Below are 17,665 nucleotides of genomic sequence, written 5' to 3' on the forward strand. Positions count from 1 at the left end.
GGGTTGAGGAGTCGCGTGGGGTTCCCAGTGACAAAGGAGAGGGGCGGAGGGGACGGAGAGCGGTGGATCGTTGGAGGTTTAAAAATCGTTGGCACGCGAACAGTGGCCGGAAGCGAACCCTCCTCGCTCGGCGGAGACTACGAGGGTGCAAAGAGAAAAGAGGTTGGTCCCCTGGTTGTCTCCCCCTACCCTGGGTGCCCGACGCCGTTCGTTTTTCCCCCCCATATGGCCGACACATGTGGGTTCCCTTGGCTTGGAGGAGGGAATGAGGCGAGAAGGGAACAGTGGCAGGAGGGAGGGGGGGAGGGGCGGCTCGAGTAATCGGGGAAACCAGCTGATGGTCGCCCGTTTGTTGGCCTTCTTCAGTTACTCTTGGACCGTGCTGTGCTCCGAATCCGCTTTCGCGGCGTTCCATCGATCCAGCTCCGATTTCCACGATACACGCCGTTCCTCCCGGCTCCCTCGGCCACCGTGAGAAACGACCTTAACCCGTTGGTTAATTGGATCAGGACCGGGGAACGATCGCGGAGCCAGGCCGAGGAGAAAAAAGGAGAGAACGAGAAGGAGAGAGGAGGAGGACGCGGACTGATCGACGAGGTGGGTTCAACGATCCTATCTTCCGACTTCTGATACCGCCGTTCCACGGGATTTACTTTCGTTTCGCGCGGGATCCGAGTCCACCGACCTCTTCGCGCCGGTTTTTTAACCGCTCGCCCGAGTAGAGAGTTGTTAATGGACTGCGGAGGTCGGCGTTCGGCTGGAGGAACGTTTTAGAGTCTTTTCAGCTTGGTTTTCGGTTGATTTAAAACCGTCGCTTTTATGATTTACTCGGGGTAATTGGAGATGAAGCTGGTTTGCCGGTGATCTATTGGGAATGAAGGGGTTTTAGGGCGATCGTATGTTTAAGGTTGTTATGTAGTGTAAGGATTAATTGTAGGAAGATGTGTGCTAGGTGTTGGAGTTAATAGTGTGTGTGTGTGTGTGTTTGTGTGTCGGAGAGATATTTGGTAACTGTTTCGATAATCCGTCTTCGTTAGAATTCATTAGCCGCCTGGCCGCTTAAGTTGGGTTACCAGCTTCGGATCGAACGCTTAATCTTCTTAAGACAGTCTACTTTGAATTTATTAGGGACTTAACATTCTAGGAAGTTCATAGTTTCGTATTCGAACGGATAGTTACGGCAGACGTTCATTAGCGCTCGAAAGTTACCGAGATATCCGCGTAGTTTTAATGTATACACCGGTGAAACTTTGATTTTCAATTGTGCACGTTTAATTCCAGTTTCTTCGTGCCGAGAAGCCCCTCCGCGCCACCACCCGTCCCTCCCGGCCCTCGACGGTTTTGATTAGCTCCCCATCAGCCGAACTCCCGCGTTTAATTCCTATTCGTCAAGTTATTCAGCTCGAAGCTTTTGATTAACGCTCACCGAATTAAACTTTGAAACTCAATTACTGGCTCTGTCATGTTAAGCCTCGGGGTTCGACGCCGATCGGAAGTCACGTTTGTTTTTCGCTCGTCGAGCTTTTGATTAACCATCTGTGAATTCCACTTTAAAATCTAATTGGCATTCGTTAGCGGCCGCGCGGCGAACACATATATTTTTTTTCCATTCCTCCTTTTCCCCCGACGGCGTTCAATTTCAATTGATCAATCGACGCACTTCGTTGATTGAACTTGTTAATTGCGCTTCGCCGGTATCTTCCAATAACATTTCTCGCTCGATCGCAATGTACACTAAATACTTTCGAATTGAACAACACCGGGATGAATGTTTCCGTTAATGGGAACTGTATCGACGAAAAATCTTATGATCCCATCCAGAGAAATATGAGTAATTTAAATATCAAAGTAACCAAGGCGTTTGAATAGTTTCAAACCTGAATGCCAAAATGTTAAACGAGGTCTCTGTATAAATAGTTTCGTAACACTGTTTCTCCTCTATTTCGTACAGTCGAATATAGAAAACAATTGGCTTATCTTCCACTCGGTTAGAATACTCGAAACACAAAGATTCGAACAGACGTTCAGGGTAGTTCGGAAATAATCCCGTTCGACGAAGGGCAATCGAGTCGCAATAAAAATTTGCATCGAGCGCCGTCTTCAAACTTCCCGAATAGAAGTTCCGCGGCCGGCCAATCTAAAGCGTGCACGTTCCGCGAATTTTCGAAGAAGATAAATGTTTATCGTCGCTCGGAACGGAAGTGGAAAAAGTTAAAGTGGCCCGGCGACTCGGGGGTGGGGCGGGGCGGCGGGGAGGAGTCTGTGGAAGTTGCCGAGCTGTGCTTAAACTTCCCTGAACAGAAATAGAAGACGGTAACCGGACGTTTTTCTCTTTTTTTTTGTTCCTTTCATGCCATAAAAGTAGCAATTTCTGTATTATGAGCTCGTCAGAATTATTGTTCACTCCCCCTTTCTCCGGCGTGGAAAGAAACTCGGCCAATATTTCCAGCGTAAAACAGGAGATTCCGAAGGACGTGGAAAACCATCTAGAAACTACCCTCGTAAAATGCAATTCCCCGAGAATCCAGCTCCGTTCTCCGTTACCTTCAAATAATTACTTGTTTGAAAACTTTCCCCGGTGGGGGTTGGTATCTTTGATCCGCTGAAGGTGGCGCCATCTTGTAGAAAAAAGTCACGTATTCTATTAAGGATTATTTACAAGGTGGCATGTTTGAGAAGTGCAGCAGGACGGACGGTAACTTAATTTTATGCGACGTGATTATACGAATGAAAGAGATACCGTAGGAAATAAATTGTGCAGTTTATCAGAGGCGTTCGCGAATTGTATAATATATAAGGTTGCTCGGGTTATTTATTATACTTTGTTCAACCGGGGGAGGGTGTGTGTATTTATGCAAATTGATATTTTTCGACGTAATTTACATAAAGGGGACTTAAATGGAGATTCATGGCCACTGTTAAGGGTTTTACGAGGTTCGCCATACAGGAAAAACTTTATTAATCTTTATTAAAGCTTTACGGCACTGTGTTCTACATAGTTTATACGCGGCGTAAGTGGAAGATAAATGTAACATTTTTATTATCGAAGCATAGGAATAGGGACGATTTGAATTCAGTATCGCAATATTCATTCCACCCGTGGAACGTTCCTGCCTATAAAAGAAATACTAAAAAGTTTACTGCAAATATCGTAAAGTATGCTTCAACTTCTCCTACCGTTCACCATTAAAATTCACCGTGCTGACCATTATATTACACGGATGAAATACTGAAGCGTTTCTTGTCAATTTTTCGAGTACTAACTCTGGCTAATCTCATTTGGAACGGTGTCAGAATAACGCTACGAAAACAATTGAAATCGACTGTGCCATGAAACATTTGATCTAATTCAATAAACACAAGTGATCTAATACCTTTTACGTTCTATATACAAGATAAATTATGCTACCTAACTAAGAAAGCAAGACAAAAATTTTATTGAGTCATAAACATAGTAAACAATCAACACAATACCATAAAAACCTCAATGTAATTAAATGAAAACCAGAATATTGGTCCCTATTTCAAACGAACAAAACAAACTATCCAATTATTCATTGAAACCAAAATTATTCGCCATCGATTATAAAAAAGTAAACAGAACATTCTCTCGAACTTCGATTATCTTTCAAATATTCCATTTTCGAATCCTGCGAGCTAGTTCGCAAAGAGTCCGTACAGCTTTCCAAAAGTCATCTCAATATAATTAAATGGAAAGCAGAAAATTAGTCTCTATTTCGAAGCAACAAATTATCCTATTATTCATTGAAATCGAAATTATTCACCTTTGATTATAAAACAGTAAACAGAACACTCTCTCGAACTTCGATTATCTTTCAAATATTCCATTTTCGAATGCTGCGAGCTAGTTCGCGAAGAGTCTGTACAGCTTTCCGAAAAGCCATGGGAATTGCGGAAGTTATCGCGACAGGGGATGATCGCGAAAAACAGACAGATAGAACCAGACAATAGCAAAGTTTTCGGTGTAACTGTTTTGCGCACGGTGTCTCTGTATTTTGGGCCATTGAACCGTCGAGTTGGCCGCGCGCGGTTGGCACGGGGGTGAATCTGGCAATGGGGGGATGGGAATCCTTAGTAACGGTGTAATGCCGAGTATTGATTTCGGGAGGGGGCTGGCTTTAGGCTTGTGTTACATGTGTATACACGGCGTCCTACAAACATCGGTCAACCGGGGCAAACGTTTCGAGATCGAGGGCCGTGATTAAAGCACTGGCTTTTCCAGCGTGTCAAGCAAACGACAGGGTCCGACCGGAATCGGCACTAATTAGACCGATAAGCTGGGGAAAATAAGGAACGCTGATTGGGATTTGTTTCGCCATTAATTACACCATTGAAACGGGACCGAATACTTTCGCCGTGGGACTTTCAATCGTTTTATCGCGGACCGATTTTTTCCCGTTCCTTTTATTCCTTTATTTACGCCAACCGCGGAATTGTCGAGTTGCGAATCAGGCTATATACTCGGTGGTGTTTTTGTAACCGATATTTCCGATTTAGCACTGACACTACTACTTAAATTGAATTTTTGAAATTTTTCTATAAAGAAACTCTAAGATTGCATCTACTGAGGCTCTAGTCAATTCACAATTCAGTTTGCGTGTTGCTAGAGCTATTTCTCTAATGATTTCTTTGAATGATATTTGTTATGTTTTTAATAATTGCAGAAAGAAATCGTGAATGGGTCGTTTCGACTCGTTTGGTAGGTTTAGTGTTAAAGGTAGCTGGATGTGTTGTAAATTTTGTAGAGTTGATGTTAGGCTTTGATTGTTAATCATTGAGGGAATAGTATTTATAATTGAGACGTTAATGAGATTTTTAGATTGACTGTATTTTAACGTTTTTGGAAGAACATGCTGATTCTTTTATTTGACTAGTATAATGGAGTTTTGATTTTTCTAATGATTTCTTTGAATGAGAAATATTTGTTGTTTTTAATAATTGCAGAAAGAAATCGGGAATGAGTTGTTTTGACTCGTCTGGTAGTTTTAGTGTTAAAGGTAACTGGATGAGTTGTAAATTTTGTAGAGTTGATGTTTCGTTAGGCTTTGATTGTCAATCGTTGAGGGAATAGTATTTATAATTGAGATGTTGATAAGATTTTTATATCGATTGTGTTTTAACGTTTTTGGAAGGGGATGCCGATTCTTTTATTTGGCTAGTGTAGCGGAGTTTCGATGAATAGTGGGAGGATGTAGAAAATGTTTCGTTGAATAATTGAAATTTGTTAGGTTGGAGGTGGCTGTAGAGTAACTAATGTCTCCCCGAATGAATTTTAATGGAAGCGTGCGGCGGTGGTCGTAAAATACGGTTTGACGATTCAGATCCTCTGTTTGACTCGAACGATGCGTGACTACAGAGCTCAAGAGCTTTTTGTCGAACGGAGAATAAAGGGTTTAGCAAATGGAAGTATCGAGTTTTCAGAGCGGTTTGGCGGAACGGACTGAGCACTTTTGAAAACAGAATATTCGATCTCTTGACGGAACTGTTGCGAGGCGAAGTATTACGTGGGAAAGCAGAAGGGCTTGGAATTCTTTTGTCGACTTCCGAATCTTTAACGACAGCTAGTTCAATAAACTCGCGAATCCTTTGAAAATATTCCACGCGATAAATACACAACAGAAATAAAAGAATCCATAGAAACACACACCTTGAATCCATCAAAATATTCATAAAGAATCAAAAGAATGTTAAATATAAATTATAAGAAATCATTAATTAATCGTCAGTGATAAATAATCCTATAAACAGAATACAATGCTTACAAACACACACACACACACACACACACACACACACGCACGCACGCACACACACACAGAGTTTGAAATGAGAAATTGTTTAATACAGCAATTTATTGAATAACTCATTGCGAAGATTAAAACTGAAAACTGAAGGAGAGAAACAAGTGTTTATCAGCTTACCTCGGATTTCGAATGATGTCACTCGGCCCTGAAACACGTTTCGTGTGATATTTCAGATGATACCGGACACGGAAAGCGTCTGTCAGACTTCGGAAGCTGCGGTCAGGAGCACGGACGTGTATCAGAAGATTAAGAACACGCCGGAAGGGGAAGCGGCCTCGGTGACCGCGTGGAAGCGATATCAGCAACTGGTGGCGATCGTCGAGTCCAGGGGCGGAAAGTTCAACCGGAAGTCGATGATCGAGGCAATCTTTCGCGGGAACGATCTCGTCTACGCGAGCCACTGATCTCTACGGGTCGGACACGATCTCAATTCTGCAATTTTCTACCAAAGCACACCATAGTTCTATTTTACACAGTGGCGTAGAAACAGAATCGTCGCGTTTCAACTTTAAGCATCCGATTAGAGTCGACAATGAATATTCCCCATTGTCCGCGAGAATTTTATACGCAACAGGCATGCCTATTTACAAGCGAATCAAAAGACTGTACAAAACTTCTCAATCCTCTTTCTCAAATCCGCAATCGAGAGCTCGACAATAGACAATCCTCGAAGAATGCAAGTTCATCTTATAAAAAGAAACTTCATAATACCATTACAGCCATTACTTAACTCACAATGCACAGACTGTAATAACCGCGCTCTTATTATCAACTTGAGCATCGAACGAGAACAAGCCTCGCTTAAGTACATCCATAACCAAAGAATGCGCGGCACGTCAGAATTTAATCAACGATTCCTCGTTGGAGGTAGAAACCCGACGGGACGCGACGTCGGGGATCACAATTATCTCAATTTACAAACAATTCGACAAGGATTACGAACTCGTCGAGCACCGTCGTCGATTGCGAGACCGCGCCGATGTTTATCCCGTGACGGGATTCCATGGAAAAAGCGGGGCTGATTTCATACGCGACGAATTATCAGCGTCCCATTAACTGCAACGATAACCGCTTTTTGCCGGGCATTCCGTGGTGATGCTCGTTACGTAACGGTCCGCGACGTTAATACCTGCCGGGTTTTTGTCCCGGCCCGGCGAACGGTTTCTACGCCACTGACGATAATTAGAGATACGATTAACGATGCCAAACCGTGTATTGCTAGTCAACGCGAGCGTAATAAAACGCGGTGTACAATTTAATTAGATAATTAAGCGGCGATTAGGAGAGATCCGGGGGGTAAGGGGGTGGCGGACGGATGGCTATCGGAGGGCGTGTGCACGTAATCTCGACGGGAACGAGGTTCGCGTCGCTCGTATCCGCCCGGGGGGAAAAACAACGAGCGCCGATACTCTGTACACGTAATACGTAATAATTGCGGCCTGTCAGCCAATAAGGAGGCTTTACGACCGCCTCCGAACGCGGCTCCGGTTAACTGAAACTAATTAGCTCCGTTCGGGCCGCGATAGAGATTCTAGACCGGGGAGCCGAGAGCACTCCGCGCCGTACCTTTTGCAATTAATAGACCGCCCCGCTTTTATGCGGCTTCACGGTTCCCCGTTTGTCCACGAAACCTGGCTCGAGGTTTTATACAATTCAACGAGATTTATATTGTCACTGCGTACTGGCTGTTGATACGGTGTTCAATGGACCGGGATACGGAGTTTCGTTTGTTGGACTTGTCCTTGGTGGATTGGAATCTGTGGACGTACGAACGCGAGCAGTTTTATGTACGGTTAAGTATTTATAGATGTAATTCTTAGGGTAATTGTATAAGGTAGAAATAAAGAGTTCTATTTGGTATACTTAACTGTGGCGTTACCTGGAGCATTTGGGGGTTGGGATTTGGAGGTGCCGAAAAGGAGTATTAGTTGTATAATTTTTGAAGAGTTACTGGAATGTTTGGAGAAATATGTTATGAGTAATTAAGATAAACGTGTGAAAGGAATTGTAAAAAGGCTGGGAATAATTTATGAAAATAGAGATAATGTAGAGTATCGATAGACTAAGGATCGACGTCAAAATAATTAGATATTGTAAGGGAACGATGGTTAGAGCTAATAGAGATCGGAAATATGAAATTTCAAGCATCGCAAATCATACCTGAAAGTTAATAAAACTTCCGAATTAACGAGCGTACATTATCAATGGAAAAATAAGCAATAAATTCTGTCATCAGCGGGAATTACGATGGTCGACACCTGCAACAGATATCATCGGGATTAATTGGAACACGTGTTGCCACGTACACATGTATTTGCCGAATTAAATATTACCATACAAATATACAATGTATATACAAAACGATCTCCATACAATACCGAATGGGGAGTGGGGCAATGGAAAGAGCGAGATAGAGAAGCGAACGCTTTCGAAAGATTTTCTTATGTAACAGAACCGGTGAAACGGGACCGCGGAAACAATGGGGGCATATCTTACAAATATTTTACACGCGTCCGCTCCGCATTCCTATTTAGTGTTCGTCTTGTCCGTACGGATCGTAACTCAGTCGGCGCAATTTCGATCCTCGGCCCGTAAACTTGTTATGTCGGTGATTTACGGGCGGATGCCGCGCGGTAATGCATCGCTCTATTTAAACGGAATACGACCAGCCGAAATAAAGTTCCGTCAGTTTTCTTTTTTTTTCGATTCGCGAACCACACCGTTCGGAAGAAGTTATTCGATCAAATTTGTTATTTAATACTAGAACCACCGTATCAGTCAAAATGACTGGTTTCGATTTTTTTGTTTAGCAATTATTGATATCTTCGAAGCACTGAATATTCGAAATGATTTTGAAAATAAATTCATTTCAGTACTATAATGAATGTCTGAAGAAACTGAAAATAATCTATTGTTACAATTTTCATAGGAATTGCATATTAATCGTATTAAATGCTCGATAGTTCTAGTGTTAACCGATGATTGCGTAATTGGATGATTCTCAGAGAAAATAAACTTTTTAATATTGAGATAGTAAAGAATTCTTGAATTGTTGGCCAAGAGAATTGTAATTCGATTCTCGCTTTCATCCTATTGACACGGGCAACAGCGAAACGATAGAGATCGCTGCAATTACGAAATAAAGGATTGAAAAGAAACTAACAATTGATTTAATTAATGACTTCTTCAATCCGATCTGGTGGGTTCGCAAACTTTCCAATCCGACTACTTCCGCACGACGGTTATATAATTTTCTAGATCTCCGACACGGAGGAACTGCAAGAGATTACCCGGTGATTTCTCTCGAGGATCGATCCTTACTTTTCTAAAAACGAAGCTTCCTCGATTTACAAAGATACTTTGTACAGATTCGTGTCTCTCCGCGTCGTATAAAAACGAAACTCTTAATTGAATATATCTAACAGTTCGTTCTTTCGGTTTATACAGAATCGAACGGCAGAAGCTTAATTAGTTTATATATGAACACTTTGTACAGTCTCTATCATCGCCTCTTCATAGGTCTTCGTCAGCTCTTCACAGATTCTCCAGGATCTTCTTCTCTTATCGATCAACTAGTCCAGGTCATTCATTAATTATCCAACACTCATCCTACGCTTTCCATTCACAAGATCAAGCATCATGTTCTTCTTTACTCCTCAGTTTCTTCATCGACTGATGATCCTCTTCGTCAAACCTACATCTTCGATCTTCCACGATCAACAACGACCTATTTTATTCTTCTCGACTTCGTTTAAATTCATAGATACATCAACGATCTTATCAACTCCATTCTCCAGGGTTTTATATGAACTCGGTGACAAAGATCTTCTTGAAATCAGGCGCGGAGCCGCCGATGTCGTGTCTGCAGAGCTCTCCGTTGTCCAGGTAGCTAACGCCCGAGTTCTTCAGGATGCTCTTCAGGCTCTCGATCGAGAGGTCCGGCAGCTTCCTGTCGATGGTCAGCTTGTCCAGGTCGTTCATCGAGTATCCGGGGCTGATCCTCTTCTTTTTCAGATGGTAGGACTGTATGCTAGGCTTGGTGTCGGCTACTTTGCCCCTCCTCTCCTCCTCTGGACCGTGCTCGATGATCCTCGGCGTGAAAGATCGCATGTTGACCTTTACCTCGCCGGCTCTCTTCGAGGGCAACAACTCCACCTGCAAAACAGAACGTTCTCACAATCCGCCGAGTTACGCAACCGGGCCGACGCCGATGAAAGGCCAATAAAGTGCTCGCGCGGCCGATTCCTGCGGTGTTTCTAGAGGAACAAGCGGCTGGTAGCGAATCGTGCTGTCCGGCGTGAGATGAACGTGCGAATAGCGGGAAGGTGTGGCCTTCGGTGCAGAGTTACGGGATCGGGGAGGAGAAACTTTGTCGATGGTCCGATGAAGATAGCTTTTAAACTTGAACCTTGCTTTCAGCGATGGAGGAACGTGTTCTGGAGATTAGATGTTAGACGCCATAGAGAGAAGTGTTACCTTTGTTTTTGTCATTCCTGTTAGTCTTAGTGCTTGTTAGAAGGTAGACATTAGATCGCAATAGGTTTTTCAGTGCTCGACGTTAAGTTCTTCAAGGTCTGGGATAGGTCTTAATTCACAAATGATTAACAATACATGAAGATGTACTGTATGAGCTTCGAATGTTTAATGGGACAACTTTAAACAGCTTTGAATTGTATTTCGAAAGAGTGATTACCGAGTAACAACATATAATGAAGTACACAATGATACCTTCGTTCCCTTACGTTGAAAATATTCGAAATCATCGTTCGCCACGGTGGTAACCGAGCAACAGCTCCTGCTTCGGCTTCTGCAGGAGCTCATCGTGTCGAAGTCTCCATTCTCAAGGTCGCAGCTCTCATCGTCGGACGTCTCGTAACCATCCGCTTCGCTCTGCGCTTCCTGCCTCTGAACATTCTGCTGCTCCTTCCTTTGCTCCTGCTTCTTCAAGTCGTACGTCCTCGAGTCGAGAATCGGTCGATGGTACCTGAAGAGGTGATCGATTATTCTCAGGTTATCTTCTTCATCATTGAAAGTACCATTATTCGCACTATTATTCCTATATCACTAACCTCGCAAAATACCTATCATATCTATTCCTATCTACGAAACAAGTGCCTGTTGTACACAGTTCAGTGATCTAGAGTTAAGAGTTCGTTTTAACACTCGGTTTACAAATATTTACCATACAAGTTCATTCTGTTTGACCTATAAAACCTGAAGTTCGTCCATCTGGATTTTGGAAACTAAAGAACCGAGTGATCTTCATATAATTGAATACGCGCCCAATTGACGCGTTCCGCAAACCTAGTGTTAACCCTTTGAACTCTGTAGGCTCCAATATTGCACCAGTTGTAATATTAAATATTATAATGAATTTTAAGAAGACTACCTTAAGATTATTAGATCTTCCAGATATACAAAGTTTGTACCGAGAAGGGAATTAAAGGTCTAAGAAATGTTACAACATTGTTAATTCTCAGTAGGACTACCATCAAAATTGGTAGGAGTTGCTGACACGTTATGAAACCGTCTGGAGTGCTAAGGGTTAAAATAGGCTCGATAATAATGCACGCTCACGATTGGCATCTAGCATGGTCGAAGCTCTGGTTCCTCCTGAGCGCGACTCTGGGGTATCGCGGCTGCTCCTGAAGATTGTTATCCAATCCTATCATCAAGTTCTCTAATCCCAGCACGCTCCTCGCGTGTCTCCTGGGCGGCTCCTCGCGTATCTCGTCCAGGCTCTTGGTGAACTTCCGTTTCGCGCACGGCTCGTCCAGCTGGACCAGGTTCTCCATGTTCTGCCCGAAGACATCCGTGCTGCCGATCTTCCTGCGATTACAGGGCAACTCCTGGAAACTCTCGTTCGGCCTGGGACGCTTGTTCTGCTGCTCCGTCGTGTTCCTCTTCGGTTGCTCGGCGGGATTCGATTCCTGCCGCGGCTCGAACGTTGAACTAGTGAACGAAGAAAGCTCCGCCGGAAGAGAGGCGTAATTGCTGTCCTCGTTCACCGACTGCGTTCTGGGATAGTGTTGAATGCCCATTGTTATCGTGCCGGTCTTCCCTGGAAATTGACTCTAGTTAGAAAGAAGCATCGAGTATTGACTTAATAGACCGGTTCGCTTCAGGGGAATCGATTTAATTGATCCTTCCACTTCGACTTTTACCGTTCGGAGGAATACTTTCTCTTGCCTCTTAGCATTTATTTATGGAAATCCTTGTTCTCCGAGGATTCCAGCACGAGGATCGTATCTCATATAGATAGCTCGGAGATATTAACAGAGTTTCATTAACATTCTGTTGCAATCGTATTATTTTCAACAAAGGCGAAAATCTTGCGAGAACTTCGAATAGCACGGGTATCGAGGATCGATTGGTTAACATATTTACAAGTGTAATGGACATCTTTTAAAAAAGAACATTTGAATAATTCCTATTCAGAGATTGCACAGGAGAATGCCAGTTACTTGAACGTAGGAGGAGGTTTCAAGAGATTAACAAATGTCCAGGAATTCCCGGGGATTACACTTCCGGATATTTATGGAAATAGATCCGGAGATGTTATCGGCGGACGTAGAAACGCGCAGGATGTCGTTCTCAAGGACACTGCGTAATGGTCTCGATCGAGAGATACGACGATACCATGGGACGTGACCGGCGATATCGATTTTCCAGTTGAACGGTGGCCCATTATTTAAGACGTTCGAGCTCGTTGGTATCTCTCCGCCAAGGAAACGGCTCCCTCCGCGCGTTCTGCCGAAGATTATCGTCGTACGAAATTCCTCGAGCGTGTTAAGCGGGTCGCGTGAGCCTCGCGATCAAAAATTCAGAGCGTGTTCTCTGCTCGGGAATTGCTTGTCGGGATACCTAAGCGATTTCTTGTAAACAGCAAGATAAAAGCTTCTCGATATATTACTTCACCGACCGTCTTAATTCTCGGATACATAAACGAATCGGATCATTCGCGTTCCTGTTGTTTTCTGTACTTACCGTTTTGAACAATATCTTCCACATTTTGTTATAATATGAAAATATACAATAACGATATTCAATAGTAACGAGATTTTAAAAATTGTCTGGTTCAAATCAAATAATAAATATAAGTGTTAACGGTTTTACCATTCCGGTGAATGTTCTTTCGATGTTTGTCGTAATAAAATTGAAAATAATCGGAGACTCGACAAAAGTGTTTTCCATTGTTTCGAGTTAATATTGTCCCGCATAATACGCGGGGACAGTTACCGAAACAAATGGCGGACTCGCGCAAGTTTACGACCGTTCGGATGAACAATGTCGCAATAACATTGTTGGGAGATGCGCATTCACGCCTCCGCGAATATCGATTGTGAATCAGCGGAGATTAATGGTAAGCGTTTCTAAACGGTGAACGGCGAAGGCAAAGTATTTCAGCCAGAATGAAATCCTTCGTCCGAGGAAATTAGGAGGAAGGGAGACTCGCGTAAGAATTCGCGGGGGAATATGTTTGCGGTGGATGCACTGGCATTACGCTAATAAATAGTTCCAGCTATCGCTCCGGCTTTGTTGCACAAGACGCGGGTATGCATCCAGTGTGCATTTATGCGTGTAAAGGACGAACCGAAGGACGAGTATCTATTGAATTTCTTTTCTCTTTATTCGCTAGATTCCTCCGAGGAACTGTGAATCCTAAATCGAATATGATATAGAATTTCATATGATAATGCAATGATAATAGAATATCGTAGAAGATAATAGGATATTAAATAAAAAGCGATTAGAATCATCGTGAATGATAAAGGATATTGAAACGAGACGTGGTTCGAAGTTATAGGGAATAACCGTTTGGATGCTAAACAACTTTTGTGCATATTTACCAAAAATGCGGAAGTGATGGGGTGTGCATGCAAAAAAATTAACCCTTTACACTCGAGGGGCAGCAGCAAACTTATAAAATTTTCAATTCAATATTGAACCTTGTGTAACGTATCAACACATAAAACATCGAAGTAAAATAGTTGTCTCTTATTTTATATAAGATAATCAATTGTGTTAGTTGCGAATAATATCGTTAATATTTAGTCAGAAAGTAATGGATATTTTTCATGAAAAATATCGTCGAGTGCAAAGCGTTAATAAGAGTACTTATCTAATGTGAAATATTGTGTTATTACAAAAAAATATCGAAAAATAACATTTATTCAAATAAATTTACTTTGATTTATTTCTTGGAAAACATAGTAAGAAAATTACAATTGATACTGATAGAAGCGCTTCCGCGTTCTCAATTTTGGCACAACACAAGAAGAGCGCTGTAGCGCTCCTCAGCACTCAAACGGTTAATTAACGTAGAAACGCGTGCTCGAATAAAAATGCTTGGTCGGCGTTTGATCGGGACGAAAACACCGATTAAGGAAATGAATGGAAGAGGGAACACGGTCTACTCACCTCTGTTCTGATGGTTGTGCAACCGTCCGTAGAGGCTTCCGTTAGTCAAGGGGAATTTCAGGCCTTGATTTAGGTTCAGCTGCAGCTTGTACTCGGCGTCCTGCTCGAAGTGGCGAAACTTGCCGTCTATGCCGCCTGGAAAGGTAGCGTAACAGAAATTTTCGTGAAATCGTCTGAAACCGCCGGCGAATTTCTCTCTCTCTCTCTCTCATTCGTTGCGAAAACTCGCGCGATTTCGATCGGCCGGCCATTCTACGAACGTCACCGCTCGCGGAAACCGGAATCGCGATAGATCCCCGTTTCGTGAAATTAAAAATTCCATCAGCCAGGTGGGATTACCGTTTACAGCGTACGCTGTGCAGTGACATCGCGGGGAAAAGGAACGAATCGTAAGTGTAAAAGAGAAATTGGCTGCGCGGCTCGGCCCCGGTGAATTATACCTCGCGGAATTACATCTTGTTACGACTGGAAAAAAAACGACAACTGATTGTTCGCGGCGATAAAAAAAGTACGGGGTACAGGGGAAACGCGTTTCGAGGAGTCCAATTAACAGCGGGATCGGTGTCGAAGCCCGGTCGGAAGATAAATCATCAGCTGTAAAATCGAACATTATGCAAATCGGGGTTTGATCGATGGCTAGATAGATAGGCGGCGGCGCTCGTTAAGGAAACAAAATAAATCGTAAAAGTGAAGGGGAAATTGGCAATGTAATTCGGGTCAGCGTGGAAATTGGAGACGTCCGTGTGCTGGCATCGTGAAATCACACCTCGCGCTAATAGAAATTAACCGATGTTTATGCGGAGCCCGCGATTTTTACGAGAGAGGAGGAAAAAGAACGATAATATTCTCCACAAGCGAAGCAGGAATCGATTTTTTCCTCTCGATTCTAATTACACGCGTTCGTTCACGGGCACCGACACGAGAAACAAATCTGTACATTCAATTAACAGATTTATTGCGCTTCGGATTGAAGCTTGTTAACGAGCCGCGCGGAATTTTTAACAGAATCTTCAGTCCGTTAATTAAGGAGACGAAGCAATGAAATTATAGAGTGCGTTTACACCGTCGGAAAATATTAATGCCTTCCGCAAAACCACGCGCGGAATGATCGAATCGATGAGGACAGAGAACGATGGGATGATGTCGAGCGGGAAAGGAAGAGGAGAGAGAGAAAAAAAAAAAGTAAATCGTAAGAGTAAAAGGGAAATTATCCGTGCGGTGTGCGGTTACCGTGATTGCGAGATTGCGGCTTGTCGCATAACTGATATTTCTCCTTGACGATTACGCGTTGATGCATCTCGGTAACCCGTTCCCACGCGTGCCACCGGGTCAGCGCGTGCATTTTTCATTGGCGAATCGATGCCATCCACCGACGTAGAAATACCACGGGCACTACGGAATCCTGTTTCCACCTTCGATCGTGTTACCAGATTCTCGCGGGGGACACGAAAACCGTTTTCGCGGTGCATCAACCTTTCAGTCGCGACTCAAACGACATAACCGGAGAAAGGAACGCGTCGATATGCATCGATGAAAACCGCCTTTAACCATTTCACCCCTTGGCTATAATCGTTATCTCGAATTGAACCGATGCTACGTCTAAATTATTATTGCTTGGTTACTTAAGTTTGAAAGTTTGAAAGTTTTGAAGTATAGAGGATTCTTTGTTTAGTGAAAACACGATTGTGTTCGTGGTTTGATACCCTTCGAATCTTAAGGAAAAGGGTAGTTAATGTTTTATGAGATATAAACTCACCGTGAGACAATCTCCTCGCGTGGTCCTGCTTCGAGTAGACTTTGGCCACGTAGCGACAGAACATTTTGTCGAACAGCGCCAAGAAAACTGGTAGCAGGGTGTCTTTTACGAGAGGTAGCCATGTCGCGAGATTTTGGGGGGTGCAGAAGTCTGTGAGGAGAGTCGGTTTGATGGATATCACCTGAAACGAAGAGAAACTTTCTTGTTAGCACTAGATATCAAGATTGAATATTCTGATAATCTACAAAAGATTAGCGAAGCTTGTTTTACTTTGAATACGATAGAAACGAGACATTAACCCTTTGCGGACGAAGACTGTTTAAAGTACACAAAGCTAGCAACATATGAAGATAAATTATACATCGAATGCTTAAACAATAGAAGTAAAGGAAACTGTACGCTGATTTCTTGCTATTCGAGTAATTAAATCATTCGCTTGCAACTTAGTATTCCAAATATGAACATCTCATCTCCAATATATCGACGTTCGTCCGCACAGGGTTAACATAAAACAAAATCGAAGAGCAGTAATCATTTAATTCCAACCTCTTTATTTACTCTTCTATCAAATTTAATAGATTCTCAATATATTTATCCGCCTGACAGTTCTCCCTCCCTTATTAACGAACGAATAAAATGTATTTCAAACGAATATAACGATTACCAAAGTGAACTCAGAACCAGAACGAATACGAAACCCTCCAATTAATTTCAAGAATGTATACGCAACCAGAGACATCGACTGAATGAAACGTCACTTTATTCATCAGCAAAATCACCCGAAGAAGGAGCGCGGGGGTGAATCGCTCGTACAACGAGCGAACAATAACGCCGCGAGTCTGTTTCCCGTAAGCGGAGTCTGGCGAGCCATAAATGGAGCATAAAGAGTTTCTTCCAAGGATCGTCCCATCTGTCAATAGTTCTCACGAAAGAAATCGTGTCGCGAGCGAGAAACGAACACGCTTTCCCCTCGGGGCGAAAAGCGGTTGCATTCCGGCGGCGTTGCATCGTTGCATGCGGCTAATTGTTCGGCTCGTCTGCCGTGGACGCGTCGATAAACAAGGTACGCACGCGCGCGCTCCTATAATTTCGCGAGCGACCGATTAGTATAATAAACCGAGGCGGACGAACGAAAAAACGCAGCAACGAAGAGGGAACACCGAGAGGGGGGAGGGGGGCGGCGAGAGGGGAACGGATAAAAACGAGGCGAGCAAACCACGAGGGAAACGTCGAAACGTCGGCGGCGGTGCGGTCTTACGTGGCCGCTTTACTTTCGATTTTAACGAGCCGCGAGCGGGAAATTTCCACAGTGAAAACTCGCCTCGGTCGCGCTTTCAAAAGTGCGCCGCCATTGCCGGCGTCGCATGCGCGCATTTTTGCGAACCGATACGACCCGGACAATCGCGAAGCGATAAAATTCCCTTGTTCCTATCCTCGCATGGTAATTTTCTGTTCGTCTTTCCCTCGGTTCTTGTTTCGACGAAGGAACAAATGATTCAGCGTTGTCGACACAGCGGCTCGATAAAAAGCCTGATAAATTAGACTGGGCATGGAAACCGTGATTTGGAAACGAGAGTTTCACTTTTCAACTGTATCGTCGTCAGGCACGCGCACGAAATCCTACTTCCTTTTCGGTTCAGCCGCGAGCGTGCCTACTGATTTT

General features: G+C 43.4%; 2 protein-coding genes across 6 annotated transcripts in view; one reads left to right on the top strand and one right to left on the bottom strand.

Annotated features, from left to right (window-relative positions):
• LOC116427035 (uncharacterized) lies at nucleotides 1–6,229 on the top strand. Its single transcript, XM_031976877.2, has 3 exons — nucleotides 1–162; nucleotides 367–597; nucleotides 5,999–6,229. Exon 3 carries the CDS (start codon nucleotides 5,999–6,001, stop codon nucleotides 6,227–6,229), a length of 231 nt encoding a protein of 76 aa, XP_031832737.2. The 5' UTR covers nucleotides 1–162; nucleotides 367–597.
• A 1,891-nt stretch (nucleotides 6,230–8,120) lies between these two features.
• Nucleotides 8,121–17,665, bottom strand: part of LOC116426966 (uncharacterized) — a 29,121-nt gene continuing 19,576 nt past the window's right edge. For all 5 annotated transcript variants that reach the window (XM_031976725.2, XM_076373950.1, XM_076373949.1 and 2 more), the window contains 5 exons: nucleotides 16,003–16,183; nucleotides 14,247–14,381; nucleotides 11,403–11,886; nucleotides 10,554–10,809; nucleotides 8,121–9,980 (listed from right to left, as the gene is read on the bottom strand). In XM_031976725.2, the coding sequence (XP_031832585.2) occupies nucleotides 9,627–9,980; nucleotides 10,554–10,809; nucleotides 11,403–11,886; nucleotides 14,247–14,381; nucleotides 16,003–16,183 (1,410 nt within the window). In that variant the 3' untranslated portion in view covers nucleotides 8,121–9,626. The remainder of the gene's footprint in view (nucleotides 9,981–10,553; nucleotides 10,810–11,402; nucleotides 11,887–14,246; nucleotides 14,382–16,002; nucleotides 16,184–17,665) is intronic.

Source organism: Nomia melanderi, chromosome 14 (assembly GCF_051020985.1).
Source record: "Nomia melanderi isolate GNS246 chromosome 14, iyNomMela1, whole genome shotgun sequence".
NCBI lineage: Eukaryota > Metazoa > Arthropoda > Insecta > Hymenoptera > Halictidae > Nomia > Nomia melanderi.